The sequence below is a fragment of the Lineus longissimus genome, chromosome 10 (genome assembly GCF_910592395.1).
Source record: "Lineus longissimus chromosome 10, tnLinLong1.2, whole genome shotgun sequence".
Taxonomy (NCBI): Eukaryota; Metazoa; Nemertea; class Pilidiophora; order Heteronemertea; family Lineidae; genus Lineus; species Lineus longissimus.
In genome coordinates this window covers 6,247,627-6,269,422 of record NC_088317.1, presented here as the reverse complement: position 1 = coordinate 6,269,422, position 21,796 = coordinate 6,247,627, and the positions used below count along the sequence as shown (strand labels likewise).

The 21,796-nt window shown below is 36.2% G+C and overlaps 2 protein-coding genes across 2 annotated transcripts in view; one reads left to right on the top strand and one right to left on the bottom strand.

Annotated features, from left to right (window-relative positions):
• The window catches only part of LOC135494239 (Na(+)/H(+) exchanger beta-like), a 333,142-nt gene that overhangs the window by 75,488 nt on the left and 235,858 nt on the right, over positions 1-21,796 (bottom strand). The window lies entirely within an intron of this gene.
• The window catches only part of LOC135494236 (zonadhesin-like), a 46,547-nt gene that overhangs the window by 7,961 nt on the left and 16,790 nt on the right, over positions 1-21,796 (top strand). Inside the window, exons 13-18 of the mRNA XM_064782082.1 lie at positions 223-403; positions 779-832; positions 1,761-1,811; positions 2,361-2,405; positions 2,507-2,560; positions 3,243-3,296. Of these exons, the coding sequence (XP_064638152.1) occupies positions 223-403; positions 779-832; positions 1,761-1,811; positions 2,361-2,405; positions 2,507-2,560; positions 3,243-3,296 (439 nt within the window). The remainder of the gene's footprint in view (positions 1-222; positions 404-778; positions 833-1,760; positions 1,812-2,360; positions 2,406-2,506; positions 2,561-3,242; positions 3,297-21,796) is intronic.

Below are 21,796 nucleotides of genomic sequence, written 5' to 3'. Positions count from 1 at the left end.
CGGGTTATTGGTTCATCAATGGTTACGGTTATCACTGCATGTGTTTTACCCTATTTGCAGTTAAGATTTTAAATTACCTCTTTTCCTCTGTATTACTAAATGATTCATAATTATTTGTATCATCTCATGATAACCTCCCTCTGTCCTGAGTGTTCACGGTCATGTCTTCCTTTAGTTCATATTTGTATAATCTAGTTCTTTGTCGAAATAATCCGATTTCAGAGCGGCAATTCAGTTGTGATGAAGGGTTGCACTGTCAAGTACGAATGCACAGCGCAAGGCACCTTGAGGCAACTAGCTTTTCCTGCTTGTCATAAAGATGCTAGCTGCTCTACAGTAAATGGACAGTACGCGTGTAAATGCAATGATGGATTCAATGGTGATGGACACTCTTGCCAGACCAGTAAGTAGCCCTGCTACAAAATGCTTCAAGCTAAAATTGCACTTTGTGTTTGAAGCGGAGTTAACCTTTGATAAGCATGGGTCCAGATTACACATAAATATAGCTTAGCTTAAGGAAAACTCGCGCCACCGTTTCCACTTCCCAGTTAAACGTCCACGAAAAAACGGTGACGTATAATAAACAAGATACCAAGACAGGTAATAAACGCTATCTTCGTCCAATCATTTCAGTTTGGAAATTACACGAACATCGTTTGCCAGGAATAACACTAGTGATGTAAAGATCATCCCTAAAATGATATCAATGTAAACCGTATCGGATAATGTATGCCATTCAGATCAAAGCTAAAAAAACAACGCTTTGGGCTATTTTCAGACTGTCCGAAAGCAGAAGAAAAGTGGGACACTAAAGATTCTAAGTGCGTTCTGCGTGAGTATCATTTTCTACAATTCTATGGTACTAGCTAAAATTAGTATATCGAATGTATACTTTAAAAAGAAAATAAATCTGTCGGAGCAGTAATAAATCGAAAATCGTGCTGCAGAAAAGGACTTTTGACCTGTTTCCTTGAACTAACCTGCGGAATTAGTAATTGACGTAACTTAAATCATATTACAAAACGCTAAGGTTTCCTGAAAAAAAGGAGAATTTAATTTTTTTGTGACATTTTGTGATATAACTATAAGGCAAATAAGACAAAAAACCAAGCGGTTTTCAACTAAAATATTTCAGTGGCTCTGTGACTGGTATCGTTCTCTTATATCAAAAAGAAACCAAAAAGAAAGTTTAAAACTGAATAATGGGTCGATTTCTACACCGGAAGGTTTTACCGCGCAGTTTTTTAAAGTGACCAAGTTTGCATGTTGCTTCAACAATAACGAATTCGCTGTCGTTTGCGTAAATGAACAAGTCCCCAAAAGAAACAGGACAGGTTTTGTATTGCTGGCGTTTGTGTGAATCGATTAGTCGCTAACTTCATAACTTGAAAGAAAGGACAAAAAACCGCACCCAAATTGTATTAGATTCCATAGTTCAGAGAATTCGAAAGAGATTTTGAAGCCAACAGTTTAAGATAGAATAAAAATATTTTAAATGAATTTCGATCCTCGGTGCATATTTTGCCTCGAGCTTTACTTAGACCCTAAAAATGAAATTAATGCAAAAAAACTTCTGGAATGCCTTCGCCTTCACGATAAAAATTACGTTGGATTTTATTTTTACTGTGGTAAAAACGGCGTACCATAAAAATCCAGAAAACCTGCCATTGAATCATACTTTAAGATGTTCGCAATACCGAATAGGCCAACTGAGTTTGATAGCGTTAATGTAACACGTTCACCTGTGGCTGTATTTTCAGGTTGTGCCGCTGATTATAAATGGGATGAAGCGAAGAAGGACTGCATTGCAAGTAGGTATTTTACTACCCTTGGCGGTCATTTCTTTTTTCAGTGGTTTTAGTGGGTAGACATCTTGGGTAGATCAATGAGTACTCTGGTACGTTTCGTAATCCTTCTCGTGATCTGTTCACATTTGGTTATTTTATTCCATCAGTACTTCAAACAAATTAGTATTTGTTACACACCAGTTATAATGAAAGGGATCCAGTCGTGGCACAAAATCTTTATTTAGATAACGTAGTAAAGAAATAACTAAAATTGGTAATTACCTCTTATGCAGTTCACTGACTGGAGTCAGTAATGCTATGCATCGTTATCCAATGTTACCCAGATGCCCAGCTCACATAATCAACTACCTGAGGGGAACTCAGGTTTAGGAACTATGGATTTATCAATGGAAGCTTATTTCCGCTTTGGTTTTAACCGGGCCGTCTAAAACTCCCCATTTTTGTAAGCTTTTCGTGATTGGCTTCCTTTAACCTTTCCATATACATGGTATTGCACTACTGCATGTCCAATATCTAGTATTCCGATATCCAAATATTCTTTCTAATTGACAGGATGTCCAGCCGAGAAAAAGTGGACGGTAAATAAATGTGTTGACCGTAAGTACTTAATTAATATTCTCATTAATTCCACAATTAGAGCATAATGCTAGTAGTGTTCCTGTTCCTTGGAATTTACTGGTTATGTTGTCTTTCTGCAGGATGTCCAAATGCAGCCGAACAGTGGAGTCAAGTGGAGAAAAAATGCATTTTACGTAAGTTTAAGCTCAACGCAAGGTGGCAGAGAAACGTTCTTCTTCTTTTGGCAAGTCTGGATTGGGTAAAATAGCTATAGTCTCGCATCGTGATTTGTCTTATCTTTGCTCTAACGGCTTGGTGGAATCTGTTGGTTTTTTATTCATATGAAGTTTGAGCTTACAAAGCCATTGCGCTTTATCTCCAATCAATATTATAGCGCAGAATAATTTGTTTTTATGTTGTTGTTTTCACTCATCTTTCAAGACACGATTGAAGAGAAGCAATCTCCATATAAGTAGATCTAGATCACTATTATTTTTTATTATTTATTTATTAACCTCCCATATGGGAGAATAAAATTTACAAGTATAAAACATATAAGTATATAATATCACAGTATCACACAGTCATTATTAACAAGTTAAAATCGCGTAAGGTGCTTGACCATTTTCATCTCCCGGCCATGCCTATTGCTAAAGTTCGGGTCAAAGAGGAGTGTCCTCAGCGAGTCAACAACACCGTCGCTAAATGCGGAGAATCCCGGCCTCGCCCTCGAAAACGAGGCCAAAACCGGGGAAAACCCCGCCGCGACGATGTTGCTGACCAGCGTACCTTTGACCAACGAACCGGTGGCAACATACCTTGCCAGGTATAGTCGTCTTAAAGTCACTTTCAATAAAGTCTCTTCTAATCTTGCAGGATGTCCAGATGCCGCCACCATGTGGGATACACGTCAAGGGAAATGTGTTGATCGTAAGTAAATGTAATAATGATGATAATAACAGTGGTCATAGTTTTATATAGCGCTTTTCACTGTTCTATCTACTGTCTCAAAGCGCTGTACAGTCGCACACATTATTACCCTAACTATCAAGAAACCTTACTGGAGAACCAAGGGGAGCCACAATCTAGCGCACGCAAGAACATTTCAGGCCATATATTTTTGGCTCACCGTAGAGGAGGCTATACAATACCGCAGTGTCCAGCGTCCGTTTCCGTCGTCGTCTGTCATCCGTCGTCTGTACCCCGTTTCAAAAACAGTGACACGTTTCTGAACCGCTAGGGCTATAAACTTGAAACTTTGTACAGTACCCAGCAGGTCAGGTGACCTCTGACACTAAATATTGGTCTGATTCTTGACTTGGCCACCAGGGGGCCAAAAGTGGAAAGATTAAAAGTGTGATATCTCTCTTATGTGACTCGTTTTTAATAAAATTCTTATGGTCGGTTCTCCTAGCAAGAATTCATCACATATCATACGGTTTTTGATTTGACCTACTTTTCAGGGTCCCATAGGTCAAGTGGCATAAATTGGCCGTTTAAAGGACTATTGGCATTTTTAAGGGCAATATTACCCAGCTGTCGGCTGCCCAGTCACCTCTTATTCGACACAGGTAGTTCCATCAACAAATTGCACAAAAAAAGGAAAATTTCAAAATCTGACTGAATTATCGCGATTTTCCGATGTTGACTACGATTTGACCTGATTTAGCTCTCCATGCATCGACCCTTTCCACCTGGAACGATGCAATAATAAGTTTCCTGGAGTAAGAATCTACCCTGTGACGTATTGGTGCTGATATCGATTTTTCCGACGTCACGTTGATGGCACTTGATTACCCCATAAATGGAAATGAGTGATATCATGAGTACACCCACTTAACCACCAGTATGATATGGAACATGGGTTTTTAATTTGAAATACTTTTCAATGTTTCGTAACCAGCATGAATGCTTAACCATCAAATATCTATACGGTGAGCACAATGGCCCCTGACCTTTTCATTTTTACTAGAACCAAAAAGAGAGTGTCTGAGCCACCTTGGCGACTATACAAATTTGCCCTTATCTTCCCAAAATATATATACATATGTCTCTCGAGACAAGATTTGATGTTATCTCCTTCAGAGATGTATTTTTTTCACTGAATATGCATGTTTCAAGGAAAAACTATAGCGCCTCTACTTTGCTCATCTAAGAAAGTATATGTAATATGCAGGGTTACAGCCTATTTTAACACCCCTAGTGACTGTAAAACGGCAAAATCGGCTGCTCCAAATTCAAAATTTTAAATTTTCATGATTTCCAAGCCCTCCGCACCCCATTTCCAACTCTAAAACTGTTGATTTAGGCACCGACCAGCATATTACATATACTCTACACCCCCCCCCCCCAAAAAAACCCACTAAAGTTCCTTAACACAAATTTTCTAAAAATACCTTACTAATAAAGGGTTAAAATCAACTACTCACGCAAAAGCGTTTTTCCCCAGAGACACTACAAACGATATCCAACATTAATAACATTTCCAGGTTACACACACATCAAAAAAATCAAAAAATCGAAAAACACCCCTCCCTCATATCATATATTTCACTAAAAGTCCTGCTCCGATCACACCACTGACAATAAAAAGATATTCATAGTTTTCATTTCCTCACTCGGTTGGTAGAAATCTTTTAATTCAGGAATTTTACGAAGTTGTACTTTATTCTCTGGGTGAAGTTCGTTGTAGAGAACAAAAGAAGCATCAACATTTCGGAAATCAATTGCACTTTCATTTTCTCTTTTCAATTGAAGGTTAACGAAATCAATGGTTTCTTTCCGATGTTCATCCCAAGCCTTAGATTCCCTTTGTAATTTTTCGGTAGCTAAATTGTGTCTCTTCAGTTCGTCTTGATAACCATTTTTGTCATTGGCTTTGAAAAGATATCCCGCTCCAGAAAAGGCAACGGTGTTTACTACAGCACCAATTAACATTCCAGCCATTAACTAACAATAAGAAAATGGTAAATAAATGACCACCGAAAAGGTTTTAACGAACAAAGTTCCAACGAACAAGGTTCTAGCGAAAGATGTTTCAAATGACAATATCTTAGAGATTTATACTTTAATCCCCAAAGTACTGTGGCCTATACAAATGAAAGTCAACTTTGGAGAAAAATAAAAACAGATAAAATGGCAATCAAGAAAAAGGAATTGAAAGATTTCCTAGTTTGTTTACAAACCTACCAAATACACAAACCAATCACCGAAAAATTCACTTTCCGAAAAACAATGGTTTCTTACGTAGATCAACAATGGCAAGCTGATTTAGTGGATTTACAGAAGTATAAAAAAAGACAATAAAAATTACAGATACATTTTAACGGTCATTGATTTATTCAGCTGTTACGCTTGAGCCTTACCTCTCAAGACTAAAAAGAGAGAAGACGTTAAAGATTTTTTTGTCACTATTTTTAAAGAAGCAAAACCAGAGAAATTACAATTTGATGATGGTAACGAATTCTACAATAAATCACTGAAAGAATTACTTGAAAAAAATAACATAGAATGGTTCTCAACTTTCTCAAGCAAAAAAGCAGCCATTGTAGAAAGATTTAATCGTACTTTAAAAACTAGAATGTGGAATAATTTCACTGCAAAAGAGACTAACAAATGGTTGGATATTCTTGAAAACCTAGTGAATGGTTACAACAATACATTTCACTCATCCATTGGAATGAAACCAATCGAATCTAGAGAAGAAGATAATACCAGAACAGTTTGGTACAATCTCTATGGAGCATTTCTACTTAAAGATTATGGTCATCCAAAATACAAGATTGGTGACAGCGTTAGAATAACCAAATACAAAACCATATTTTCTAAAGGTTATCTTCCTAATTTTACAGAAGGAGTTTTAAAATAAAACAAATAATTTTCACAAAACCTATCGTCTACCAACTCGAGGATTATCAATCAGAAATTATAGACGGTTATTTTTACACAGAGAAATTAAGTTACGTTCCAAACCCAGATCAAATCGAATACAAAATCGAAAAAATTTTACTTTACAAAACAGTTAAGGGAGAAAAATATGGTTTAGTTAAATGGAAAGGTCACTCCGAAAAAATTCAATGAGTGGCTTCCGGTATCTAACATAAAATCACTTTAAGATGTTGACAACTGCAGGATGTTTTTCAACATCAGATAATTTACTCAAAGTTTCGTTCCTTTCTTCATCATTTGGGAACACATAATTTTCCAGACAATCTTTGGCTTTTGATGTTGAAGTTTGTAGATATTTGGGAATAATTTTGCACCTTTACTCCGATTTTCTTTCATACTGATCGGGTTGATATTTACCCAATTACAGCAGATTTCTTGAACAACTTTAAAACGAGCCACCGGTAAAACATGATCGTATTCTTCATCTACAATAATTTTCCCCTCTCTTTGCCAATTCAACTAATCAATAAAAAACTGGTTAGTGCAACCAAGATATTTTTCAAGTGGTACCATTGTACCACAACGGTTCATAGAAACCCACATTTTGTGAATCGTATAAAAGTTAGGATCTTTATATTCTATTCTCATGCCATCCCTATTATAGTTTCTATGGCAATCTTTACAGTAACCCTGCAACCCATCTTTGGATTGACTTTTTTTAAAATAATACTCATAGCGTTAATATACTTTGCATTTTGAACAGCATTTATGCTTATTAGTTTGCATTAAGTTAATAAATATATTTTTTACATTTTCTATTCTATCGTTTCCGTCTAAAACTATAACCGGAACCTCCAGGTGTTTTTTAATGAATGTTTCTTCGTGATGATAATGAACATAATTTAAATATTCTAAACTAACAGATTTTTCCTCCTCACGATTTCGTTCTTGCATTCTCCCATAACAAATTTTTGGGTCGGTTCTAAGATAAATTATGAAGTTTTCCAGTTTTCCAGTTTCATACATTTCATAAAAGTATTCAGAATACTTATCCTCTAAATTCTGAAATTGATCCTGAGTTAAATTCCCCTCAAAACGACCCAAACTCGAAAAGACTTGATGTGTAGAGAAAATACTCCTTTCCAAAATTATTGTTTTTTCAGAATCTGCACTGTTATTATCTCTAAAAGACGTTTCTAGTGCCATCATTTGAAATTCTTCAGAATATTCTTTAGGGTTACTGTACATATGTTCCAACGTATTTTTTCCATTATATATTTTCCATTCATCTATAGGCTCTGGAATAACCTCTACATCGTTAAATTCTTTCAAACTTTCAATTAACTTTGATTTTCCGGCAGAAATACTACCCTAAATTATTATTCTTATTTTTCTAAATTTTGAATTTAAATTTTGTTCCATTTATTAAGTGAATATTTTCTTAAATATTTTATTCAATATAGCCAACAGGGGCGAGCTTCGCTGCACTTCATAGTGTTGGTGCTCCATACGGAACCCTTGAAATTCCATCATCTAAAATATATCTCTTATCGTCGAATGGATTTAAACTTCGTTTATTAACTTCCTCTACAAACATATTGTGCTTGTCAGATCACAGAACCCTCATATCATGGTACCATGTTTTTTTATCAACCAACGAACTGTAATAGTCGTCAAATGAAATACCAGTTTTTACCACATGTTTACTTATTCCCTTTAACTTTTTTGCATCAGAGGTCTCAGTTTTGTAGGCATACATTTTACTTTTCAAAGCAATAACTTCTTTCATTTCATCCCCAGCCAACTCATCTTTAAAATATCCTGGGACTTTCACTTAACTCCTGTCATACAGTGGATGATTTTTGGGTAGCTACTGAAGTCGAAATGTTCTTTCAGAATTGTAAGATCTTTTGTCAAATCGTCAGTCTTTAACTTTAAGACAAAACTGTCAGTGTCAAGATAGAGCAACTCTATGTTTTTCTTGCCAAAGTGTGGTTGTAAAGTTTCGTAGCAGAATTTGTACATTAGTAATTTAGATAGTTCTAGAACTGTAGCCCCAATGTAAAGTGGTTTGTTGAATACCATACTTGTTTTTCTCATCAGAATTGCAACCAAATCCTCATCGAATATAACTTCCGAATTGAACTTAGGATTAGCGTGTTTCCTCATTGCAACGTCGGGGTCTGTCACCAACTCAACACCCTTCCTGTTCCTTATGTTTTCACAGGTTTTTCCGTCGAAAGCGTTATTCATTAATTTGAAAAAATCTTTCTCAAAGTCTGTTTTGGCCACCATTCTCTGTTTGGTTTTGAAATCGATATATTTTCCCAACCACTTTTTCTGCCTAAAACTTATGACGTTGTGAATTTTTTTCAACACCATTCCTTGCTTTAGGTAAAATTGTAAAATCCTGTAATGCACAATGTAGTTTTTCTTATTTTTCTGATTCAAGATAAGTTTCTCAACCTTAGGTCTCTTCTCATCCCCCAGCAATTTCTTCTGGTAGTCACTCAATTCCTCGTAGGGAATTTGATAATGATTCCGGACAATACAGAAAATTCAATGATTTAAACTTAATTTTTTCTGGGTATTCCAGGTCGACTTCACAATAAAAACCTATCGGAGAATTTTCAGAAATATTCATTATATTCTCTTCTGTTATTTCGGGTATTTCTTCGTAAACTCTGAAATAAGACTCAGGTAACATTTGCATCATGGCCCAACCGTAAAGATTATTTGCGTCGACATACAGAAGTTTATGTTGGTCATCAGCTTTGAAATATCTAGTTCCCATTACCCCAGAAATTCCACCTCTTATTGCTTTTTCAAATAGCAGAAAAGAATCAACTTCAGTTAGTAAATCAAGATTGATGCCTGTTTATTTCAGATCCGCTTGCCAAGTGACACCAGGAGCGGAGTAACAATGACAATGATCGATTTCAAAATAGTTTAAATTGACATCTCTAAATTTTCAAAAAATGTCTGCCAAAAGTAACACATCAGATTTTAGGTACAAATCTATAAATTTTCCATGGTCCCAGCGAGAGCCCCAACTCCCACTTTCTTTCGCCTTGAAGTGATCCCAAATCTCTTTTGCTTTTTGATACACCTCCAGAGGTTCCATTTCATTTTTCAAATTGTTAAAAAACATATCTTCTCTAAGTGTTTCTTCGTTGAAACATTCTTGTGAGGTGTAAAAAGAATATGGTACAGAACCTTTCTTTCTCAGTAATTTGAAGTCTTCGTTGTCTGGACAAAACTTCCTGGTGATTTTGAAGTCACAATCTACCATTGATTTTGTTATGATGTCCAAACCGGATTGCAGAAATCTGAAGGAATCTAAAAACCGAAAACAACCAAACTGAAAAGAAATATAGTCTTCAGCTGATTTGGGAAGGAGTTTCAGTCTGTTACCTTTTGTCTTCTTAATCAATGTTTTTTTAACCAGTGTTTTAATGAAAAGATGAGAGTCATAGTGACTAAGATTGTGGAAGAAAATCGGTACAAATTTGGCATGTTTTGCGATGAGGTTACAAAAGCTGTGAGCCGCACCTCTAAACTTACCACTGGAATGGTCATGATCCCTAACTATTTTTTCATTATTCTTATTATCTTTGCCACAATATTAGCAGTTTCGGTTTTTCTTATCCAACTCAAACTTTTCTTGCTCTCCGCTAGTAAATTCCATTTCTACTTCTGTGTTTAAAAGTTTCCCAAATTCATCTTCTTTCTGCATTAACCACTCACAAAACCAATCAACCACATCCTCCCCGCGGTATGAAAAATATGCACTTTCAAAAAGTTCTTGATAATCTGAATGAATATAAATCCCACTGCAGAGGCTTTTTGGATTTTTAATCGCTTAGTTTTTTCTGACCCCTCATCTGTAACTTTTACTAGAACACCCTCTGAATCTTTTAAATTATCACTAGTTGCTTCGAAATCGGCGTACATCACAAAAGGAACCCTATTTTTAAACGAGTGTTTTTTAAATTTTAGGTTTGCCTCTGCACTTCCCTTCTTTGGCATTTTGACTGCGCAATAATCATGTACCCCACATTTCTTTTTGTGATTAACTAGAGTTATTTCCCTATCAAAAGCATTCATACACCTTCTACATAAATATTTTTTATTACTGTTATTATTACGAAAAAACACAGATATATTTTTCAGTAGCATATAATGTTCTTGGTAGTACAAAATATCTATTACGTTTTCATCCTCAAAATTATCAGATAGATAGAGTGGTTCCAAAGTGTAATCTAACATATTATTTAATTGCTTATTAGCTCCCGCTGGTTTCACCAACTCAAAAATATTAATCTTCAAATTATTTTCTCTTTCAATTTTTGGCACATCTTTTTTTACACATACTGGAAAATTATTTATTTTGACTTTACCTTCATATATCCTGTAGGAGCTAGCATCACAATTGTGATTAATTGGTTCGTAACGTGCTGCTAACAAACTCCACAAAAAACACTTCCCGTCATTACATTGTACATTAATTATCGAACTAGATTTGAAAGGAAGTTTAATTAAGTGCCCTCCTTTGGTAGCTCTGTATGCAACTAAAAATAAATCCGCTATGTTTATCTTTTTAAGTGTCAGTCCACTTCCTTTAAAATATCTCTCTTCGATTTGTAATGTGATGTAATCCAACCATTTTTGTACTGCAACTTCTGCTAACAACTTCAAAAGGAGATTGAATTCCATGAAGTATTTCGGTGTTATTCTTTATAGTTAACTTCCAAATTAATACTTATCTTAAAATGATAACTTTTTAGAAGTGACAAAATCTCAACAATTTCTCTTTGTAATTCGACAAGTCTGTTACTACTTGTGGTTGTCTAAATTTCACAGTTACAAAATCTGAAGGTAAATGGTTTTTTTTTCCTTTCTTCCAAATTTGTTTACTATTTCTATTCCTTTAATTTTCCCCGCCATCGATAAAAAAAATTCCTCTGTTTCTGTCAGTTGTGAAGTATTATACTAGAACTGTTAGTAGGTTCGTTCGTCGGCTCTTTGTTCTGAATTAGAGGAAGTTCGTTCTGAATTAGAGGAAGTTCGTTCTTAGGCATTAGTTTCCTATTTAATTCCTCTGATTTTTTTTGTGTTATTTTTTATGTTTTTCAGATTTTAGATGGTGGTTGTAGTTTTTCTTTAAAACGTCAGAAAGACAATCTCGACAAAATTCTTTTTTAGGTTGATACTTTATTTGTTGCTTTTAAGATTTTTTTTTCTTAAATTGTTAAAAACTTGATAATTCGTCTATTTAAAAAAAAGGTATTATAAATGGAGGGTAAAATAAGTGAAAATAAAGAAGTCGAAAATGTCGAAAATCTATCAAAATTTTTAGAGGATTTGAACATGGATTTCAAACCTAAAATACCAAAAAATTATGGTAAACTCGAAGACTTAGAAATTGATGAAAGATACAAAATGAAAGATATTTCTAAAGCACAAAGAAAGCTTGGCGAAAGACTGGAAATTACTCTAGTGTTTTCAAAATTGGGTAGTATTGTTGAAATCACAACTTATCTATCAGAAAGGTTCAACAAGATGACGGAACCCCAGAGGGAAACCTTGAAGGGAAATCCTGATATTTACTTTGTTTGTTTACAAAGGGAAAAATAAAAACCAACACCATGAAATCTTATTTGTTCAATAAATCTAAAATTCCTAAAATTAAAATAATAACAAATAAAAAAATAAAAAAAAACTTAAAATCTCTAAACTTAAAAAAAATGAAAAAACTGAAAAATAAAAAACACTTAAAATCTCTTAACTTAAAAAAACCTGAAAAACTGAACAAATAAAAAAACCTTAAAATCTCTAAACTTAAAAAAACTTAAAAAACAGAGGAGCATTAGCTCCTAAAGGAGTTCTCCCAAAAAATAAAAAAACTTATATCTCTAAACTTAAAAAACTGAAAACTGAAAAAAAATTAACATCTCTATACTTAAAAAACTTTACAAAACAACGGAGCTCTCCCTAAACTTAAAAAACTTAAAACTAACTTAAATAAATGCGTGAAAAAATAGTTATGATTGAGTCAAAGTGGTTAAGTGGTCAAAATTGTAACAACCTTACAATTCCGTTGGATGAGATGTTGTCTAATGTTAGTGGTATGAGAATTACTTTTGTAGGACTGCCCTGTACTTTTTACAACATTTCTAGAAAATTAGGAAACAATAACTTCACAATCAAAAAAGGGGTTGGTAGGTACCGCTTTATACTTCCAGATGGACTATACATGGTAAAATCTTTCATTGAGGGTTTCAGAGCCCAAATGGAAGTAGGTGGGCACAACCAATATGGATCAGGTTTTCAACTCCAGGAAACAACCGGCTTACTTGGGGTCGCTTGTAGAAAAAAAGATAAAATGCAGTATTGTCTAATAGTTACGGAGGAAGTGAAAGATCTTTTGGGATCTAATGTTCCCAAGGGGGGATTTAATGAGTTGGTGACGACCCCCGGCTATGTCATGTTGGCGACAAACCAATTAATTTTAGACCGTTCGAATTCTTCCGCATTCACTGCGATATAATCGATAAAAATGACATAATTTACAATTCAAGTTAGTCAGATTTGCTAGCAAGAATTCCATTGAAGGAGTGTGATTTCGGAGATTCACTCAAAGAATATTTGACGGGGTTGAGAAACAGACCATGTGAAGAAAAATTTAACGAATTTAGAATCTGGATAACTGACGAACACAACCGTCCTGTGGATTTCAATGGAGCAGACGTACAACTAGAACTTCTATTCTTACTAAATGAGTAGAATTTGGGGTTATTCGAAGCGTCAAAAAAACTGGATGAAAATACTAGAAGAAATTCAGCATAAACCACAGATAGATCCAAGCGATCCAACACCAGCCGGTGCTCCAGATTGTAAACCTCCTTCCCAACCCCACCCCCAAAGCAAACTCCAACGGTAGTTGACACCCCAACAGAGGCTGACACTCCAACGGTAGTTGACACTCCAACAGGGGCTGACACACCAACAGTGGATTACGACCTAAGTCTACCTGTGTCTACCCCCACCAAAAGATGTGGTGTTGATCCCTTTTTTTTAAATCCTACAGGCGTACACCCTTCGGATCTCACAGACGAACAACGATTTCATCTATTAGAACTAAATGAATCCATCACATGTGGTCACCACCCCAAATGTAAAGACACACCCAAAGGTGGGGGATATCCAGTGTATATTTCAAGGGATCAGATGTACAGCTAGAACTTCCCTTATTACTAATCGAGCAGAATTTGGGGTTATTCGAAGCGATCAAAAAACTAGAAGAAAGTACTAGAAGAAATTCAACATGAACCACGGATAGATTATCATGAAGTGAGAGTTCAAACTCCAACAGGAGCTCCAGCTCCGGATGATAAATCTCAAACTCCTACCACTGCTCCTTTGGGAGCTAATGCCCCTCCCCCATCCAAAGTAACTAGCGTGCTTTGCCTGAAACAACCCCCCGTCAATAAAAATAAATACTAGGATATCTACCCCCCCCCCCCCCCCGAAAGTTGTAGTACCTATAGGAGATTCTAGCATTTCACATCTTTAAAATCATCCTAAATAAATGAGTGAGAGTAATGAAAATGTGATTGATCCTAATTTGCCAGAATACTTAAAATATGCAGATAAACCACAAGACTCCAACAGATCTGTGAAGTCAAGAAGTATTTAGTTTAGGAGAAAGATATTCTCAAAGTACAAAAAAAGCATTCAACGCAATTACTGGCATTAGCCACTTTCTAAATTGAACTAGCGTAACAGCTGGATCAGTTGGTGTGTCCGCATAAGCAGGTGTACTAACCGCACCAATAGGTTTGGCGTTAGGAGGAGTGACAATTGGAAGCACCATTATCTCATCGGCCCTAAGTTGGGAGAAAAAAAACATACTTGAAAAAATAGGAAAACATGAGAAAATAGGAATGTTGGCAATTTCAAAACTCAACACCATTAATGATTTAGTCAATAAAGCCATTAGCGATTCTCACATCACAACCAGGGAATTCTCATTAATCATAAAAGAAAAGGAGAAATATATTTCTATGAAAAATGCCATCAGAAAAAAACAAAGAGATACTCCTTTAGATACTATTAATGTGGATACCTTAAAACAATCTTTTTTAGAGCAGGGGAAAAAAATTGCCAAAACGGAAATGTTGGAAAAAATCAAGCCACAGTAAATTATGATTACAATTATTATTCACCAGTAATCCATTCAGTAATCCCTTCGGCTCCTCCCTATTTCGCTTAAATAAATTATGTACTATCTGCTGGCGACAAAACACAAGAAGACTATTGATTATGACTTTTTTAATTTTGCGGTTTATATTAGTGATGACGACTTTTTCAAAATAAAAGAAAGTAATATAACTTCGGGGTTTTTACGTTTGAAAAATAGATCAGATTGTTTGCGACTGGAAAAAAACCCATTGTCGTTTTACCCGAATCAATTTAACATGGCAGTGTGGTTTGCAACAATCGGCTGTGGGGTTTCGGTTAACAAACACTTGAACCACAAAATTCCAATGATCAGATCGTTTTATAGATTCCACACATATTACCAGATTTGTAAAATTATAAAAAATTTACAGATCCCCAGTCCAGGAGAAATAAATTTTAATGAAACAAATAATGGTATTAACCGGAGAAAGCCGGGAGAGTTGCTGAGCGAGTTTGGTTTAAAAGACGAGTATGAGTTTTCGGTTTTTGACGGATGGACTTCTTGGAGTGTTCCAGACTATAATCCCAACATCACAGATCCTGGTTACTACATAAATGACTCAAAAATGTTTTTTTTCCTGATGCAGGTTTATGGCATGATATATGTTGCAATATTCAATAAAAATATTTTTCATGCAATATTGATTTTTGTTCATTCATCGTTTCATTTTTGATGCAATGTTACACTTTTTTATGCAATGTTAAAATTTCCATTCAATGTGTGTTCATATTTGATGCAATGTTACATTTCTTTATGCAATGTTTACTCGATGATTGTTCATTCAATGTTTCATATTTGATGCAATGTTTCACTTTTTTCATTCAATGTTCAAATTCTCATTCGATAATATGAATTCAAAGTTTTATATTTGATGCAATGTTTTCAATTTTCTTCATGCAATTACGATTAAATTTTCATGCAATATTTGGCAATTATTCATTCAATGTTGGCGCAACCTTTTTCTTTCAATAATCTGTGAAAATATTTATGCGAAAACTGCATTGTGGGTAATATTAGAAACGAAGACACTGATTGGCTAATCTCGTGTAGTGGAATAGGAGCGATATGTACCACTAGCACATTGTACACAACTTTTTCCAAAGTCGTTTAATATGCTCGAGCTTGGAGGGAGGCTGTCATGACAATCACAATTGTATGGTTTGGTCTCATTCATACAGCCATTGACAGCATGTACACAACAATGGAGCTGTCTTATTCCCCGTCACGAGATTAGCCAATCAGCGTCCGCGTTTCTAAATTTACCCACAACGCAGTTTTCGCATAAATATTTTCGCAAAATATTGAATGAAAAGGTTTCGGCCAACATTGAATGAATAATTGCCAAATATGACATGATCATTTTATGAAATTTAGAAATCGTTATTGCATAAAAAAGAGAAACATTGAATCGAATACGAAACATTGAATGATCAATTATCAGGGCAACTATCGAATGAAAATTTGAACATTATTGCATGAAAAAAGTGAATTATTGCATCTAATAAGAAATATTGAATGAACAATTATCGAGTAAACATTGCATAAAGAAATGTAACATTGCCTCAAATATGAACACACATTGAATGGAAATGTTAACATTGCATACAAAAGTGTAACATTGCATCAAAAATGAAACGATGAATGAACAAAAATCAATATTGCATGAAAAATATTTTTATTGAATATTGCAACATATATCATGCCATACAGGTTCACGAAACTAAAATGCCTCCAATGTTTACAGCAGATTGGGATGCTGGAATGGCTACCTTCAAATATCCAGATACTTTCATTAAGTGGCATGTTAATCAGCATAAAAATGTTTTTGACGTTATCAAAGAGAACCACTGCCAAACATATCAACAATTCATGATTTTTAAATCATCTGGCTTCTCAAACCCCGGTATCGAGCGACTTAACGATTCTGTCCGAACATATGTTTACTGCATACTAGGGTCCCAAGCACTCACCAGAACCCCAATTACGGGAGCAACAGGAACTGAATTTGATGCCCAGAAAGAATTTACCAAACTTTTAAAAGACTCAATCAACAAACACGCCGACATTCCTACCTCAATTCAAAGGTATCAAAAATCAATTGCCGAAACCCACACCAGATTGGATCATGTAATTGCCCCAGGTTTATACATCATTGGGTCCAACATGGTTTTAAAAATCGGGAACATCATGAATTACAACAATAATATTTTGATAGCGCCGTCATTAATGAGTATTGGGAAAAATGATATCAACCGCAAAAAGAATACTACACCTCCTTTAATGAAAGGCCCGCCCGTAAAGACTTACAAATTGAAAGCGCACAGAGTGTTGCGAAGCTTGGTGGATAAAAAGACCCCCTAGGAGCGCCGGCCTCCGGAACAATTAGCACCACTTACGCGGGAAAAAACATTAAGTAGGGAAATAAAAAAAAAGTTTTTTTACCGATCATTAAAACATTAAATTTATTTTATCAGCAGTGGCCGGTGGAGTTGTCATTTTAATTTGGTATTTTAACTAATCTTAATGGCTGATGGCGGACGTGACAACCCTCCCGAAGATGATGTACCTGTTAATTATGATCCCCCTTTTAGTTCTGATTCCCCTGAAGATTCTAATGTTGATGCTAATGATGTGGATACATCTTACAACTCATCATCTAGTTCTGATAGTAATTTATCTGATGACCCCACAAATTTGGACTATAATAATCCGAATGTTGACTGGTCAAAAGGAATTGAAATAATATCTAAAAAAATAAAAAATGAATTGTGGATTATTTCGGATGTGAAGGATAAAGAAAAAATAAAAAGGAAAATTCTAAATTCCAGTGGTTTCAAAAAAAACTAAAAACTTTAGGTTTACAAAAGGACGTTTAAAGGAATTGGAAAAACTCATTTTTACGGGATATGAAGTTAAGAATATTAATGAACATGTTATTTTAAAAATAAACCCACCCGATATACAATTTCTTTTTGAGGATGTACTATTCATGGTTGGTCGGAGTAGCAAAGGAGAACTAGTTTAGGTTAAGATAACGAATAAAGAAGGAAATCTTCTAAACAAATCTGAAATTAATAAGTTTGCTGGTGGAAAGTCAGTCGTGGGCAAATTAAGTGAAATGAGCCATTATTTAAACCCCACAAAAGATGTGTCTATTGTTGGAACAAAACAAAGAGTAAATGAATCGGATCCACCAGAACATACGCAGGAGACTGTTCCTGGATTACGACCTCCACCTCCTGAACGAAATCCAACGGGAGCAAGCACTCCAATAATAATACCAAAGAACAAATTAATACGCATGAGACTGTTCATGAGTTATGACCTTCATCTCCGAAACCAGTCAGAAGACCAACAGAGCAGAGATCAAATGAAGTAAATCAATTTGAAGATACAGTTAACAGTGATGATGGAAATTATGATTCAGTAAATCTCCTTGAAGAATTAATTGCGGTAGTATCTAATGCAACTGATCAAGAATTAGAAGAATTATTAGACTCTAGAGAAATTAAGAAAGTAACCCCCAAAATGAAAGAGGTGGAGAATAGTATAACCAAACTTAGAAATAAGATTGAACGGTTTGATGAGCAGTACGAGAAGGAGAGTGACCCCGAGAAGAAACAGGAAATAAAGGAAGCAATAGACAAAGAAATTGAAAATGAATATGAATCACAAAGGGAAAACTTGAATAGAATATGGAAATATGTTCTGAAAAAAACAGATTCAAAGATTGCTCTGAAAGGAAGAATAAAATTACTCTTGAAATTGGAAGGTGTGAAAATTGGTACTTTAGTAACTTCACTCACTATGATACTAACCACTGTAGGATTGACTATTGGTAATTCCATTAGATTGACAGCTGGGTCTAATCCGAACCCTCTAAAACCAGAACCAAGCATTAAAAATAGAGTAAAGGAAGGACTCAAGAAATTTGCTCGGTGGCTTAAAGAATTAGCTAAGAAATCAATTGTAGCTCTTCCGGGTATTATTGGATCTATTGTTTCACTCATCCTGAAATCAGTAGGTGCTGTTGTTAGTTTTCTGGCTGAAATGTTATCATCCTAGTGATGATTGTTGTTAGTTCAATAATATATGGTTTAATTGAAGGTGTAAAAGCTGTTAAACACGTACCGCTAGTGGCCAGGCCACGAGTTAATGTATTCCCAGGTAGATATCCTGCTGAGCGGAGTGGGCAGTATTTAGGTCTTGGTGATAGGTATAAATAGGTTGCTACGTCACTCGTAACGAAATACAACGTGGTTTTGGTGCACTTCCTGGATAAAATTCATCTCTTCACACACATAGTATTTGTGTTTTATTTGTGGTTTATGACCAAGGGCAATGTGCAGAATCTGTTATGTGATAGTCTTCCACATGAGATATCCTGGTACAGTATTAGCCCACAGACTCTTGAGTTTTTGAGGGGTCATCTCAGGTTTTGGTGATGTGCATCCTATCTTGGTGATACCTGTATCCTGGTGTCTTTCAGTCATTTTCTATGATACACCCCCTTCCTTGGAGGTGGTGGGGTGATAGATCATTTATAGTTCATTGCACTCTTGACCTGAGGAAGTCAAATGATAGCTGGCAAAGTGTGTTACTGGGGGAAAATGGGATTGGGATGGTTTTGCCAGATGCCAAAGGTCTTTGAAGTGCTACTATAACAGTTTTTGAGTACATCAGGGTGCAGGAAGGATTGGGAGAGTCCATCCCTTATTTTGAGATGGGGAGAAAGGTAATTCTTTGAAAACATAATGCAATAGTAGGCTGTGTATCAAAGCTGAATCTTACAATGGCTGAACAAGAAAACTTTCAAAGTCTGAGTTCAGCATCAGTTGCTGGAGGGTCGTCAAATGAACATCCGTCACCAATTCCTGTACCTGTAAGATCGAGAGAAAAGGAGCGTTTGGAGAACCCAAGGAAGAGATTCCCATCTGACAGTCCTTCGAAAGTCCGAAAGAGGAAGGAAAAAAGCCAGAAGACATCATTTATCGTTCGGGGATGCTTAGAATTCAAGGCGAATTCTGAAAACGAAAAAGTCAACCTATTTGATGACATAGACGGCATAAAAAGACATCTTGGTGGAGGAACTGCCTCAAAGATAACCAATTACCAGCTTTTGAAGGAACTTGTCGATTTTTATAAACTGCACAACACGTTTGAGGGGGACAACGAAGATGCATCATCATCATCAACTGATAAATGCCAAAGTGAACCTAGTGGCACTTCTTCCCAATACTGCCAGAAGAATGAAACCAAATCACCAATATATTTAATGACAGTTCAATCTTTGGACAATTTGTTGGACAGAGTTTGCTTGCACCACAGGACATGTACATCAAAAATGGCAGTCCGGGAGGAAAAAACTGCAAGAGATGGCCATGTCGGTCTATTTCATGTCACTTGCCAAACAGGCAAACACAACATATATTGGACGACTTCACCCCATGTGGAAGGAGGCAAATTTACGGTGAATCTAAGGATGGCCCATAGTTACTTTGTCTCAGGAATCCTGCCGAATCAGTATGAACGTATATGTGATGCAGCTGACATTGGAAAAATGGGAGACAAGACACTTACTAAATTCCAAGATTCGTATCTTCCTGTCACGGATGGAGTTGTGAAGGAGTCAAAATCAGATGCTTTGTTGGAAGAAATTGCTGCTTCTGTTGAAAGTACCGGCTTGGATGGTATTGACATTGCTACTGACGCTAGACATTGTTGGCGAAAAAATGCCCGCTTTACTGATGTTGTCTGCCTGGGCGAAAAGACGCATAAGGTCCTACAGAATGAGGTAATTTCAAAGATGACGATCCAATCACTCAAAGGCACGAAATGGTGGGAACACGGAGGATCTATGAATATTTTGACAGAGAGAGTGTCCCAATCAGAGTGCATTCACATGATAACAATGCCTCGATCACTAAGTTTGTCCGTGTGGAACGCTCCCCAACCGTTACTTCTTTAGATACCTGGCATATGACAAAGGGTGTGGCCAAAGGAATGGCGAAACTGACAAAGGGGAGGAAATATTTAGAAGGAAGGTCTTGGTTTGTTGACTTGGCAGATAAGTCAGCATCTGTAAAAACTCATATATATTGGTGCATCAAACGCTGTGAGGGGGACACAGAAAGACTAAAAGCCAGCATAGATAATGTGATTGAGCACTATAAGAACAATCATGCCAATTGTCATCAGGAGTCCCCATGTCGGTCTGATCATGACTATGAACCCAGCAAGCGAGAAATATCTTCAGCCCCTGCAGAGGCAGCCCTCAAGAAGTATCTTCACAGTCTGTTGGTTTATAAATCACCGCATCTTTACATTGGATGCAGGGATACGCATTATGTCGAAAGTTTTAATAATTCTCTGCTCCAATATCACAACAAAAGAATCGTATTCGAAAGGGCCAACTACCAAATCCGAACCAACTTGTCAGTCCTGGACTGGAATGAGCACCAAGACAGCGAGGTGACGTCCACTGTGCTGGAAAAGGACTCTAGAAATCCAAGGCGAATGGTGGGACGAGAAATCAAAAAGAAAAAGAGATTCAATTTTTGGTCAGATATTTGGAAGCAATGGATACAAAGTTTCTATACATAGCAATCTGAGTCCTATATTAGGCCTACCTATCCCCCCTTGACTCAGGACAATTCTATTGCTCGGGTTAGGTAGATGAAATTGCTGACTCTGATTTTTCTCACACACTTAGACTAGAGCCAGTCTTTGAATGCTAACTTTTTTGCCATGTCTCAAAAATTGCTATACCAAATTTATGTCACAGAGGAAGAAAGGGAATTGATAAGAGGTATTTTCACTTTTCATGGGATGGACTTAGTGGAAGCAGAACCACAAATGGTGGATAAAGGGATACAATGTATCAGAACTGAATCAGTCCAGGATGTTGTTGAACCTGTGCCATCATCATCATCTACAGTTGATGGACCTAACATGGAGGATAGCTCAGACGATCATGACAGCGATGCTGGGAACAATGTGGCTCCCTTGGACCCTGTAAATCAAGGTGGACACGATGAAGAAAGAGAGAATGGATTTATTCTGCCGGACCTTGCCAGTGAAGAGTGTACACTCTGTTACTGTCGTCCTTGTGTCACCACCAAACATCCCAGATGGTTGGGTGCTGGTCAAGCAGCGAAGAAAAAAAACAATACTTTGAGAAAGGGTTTTTATAAGAGGTATTGGAAGATGCTCAAGGACAGGGCTGCATGGATGGATTATCGCTATCTTCAAAAAAAGCAGAGGAGTTTGCAAAATATGGGTGAAGATGAGACTGTTT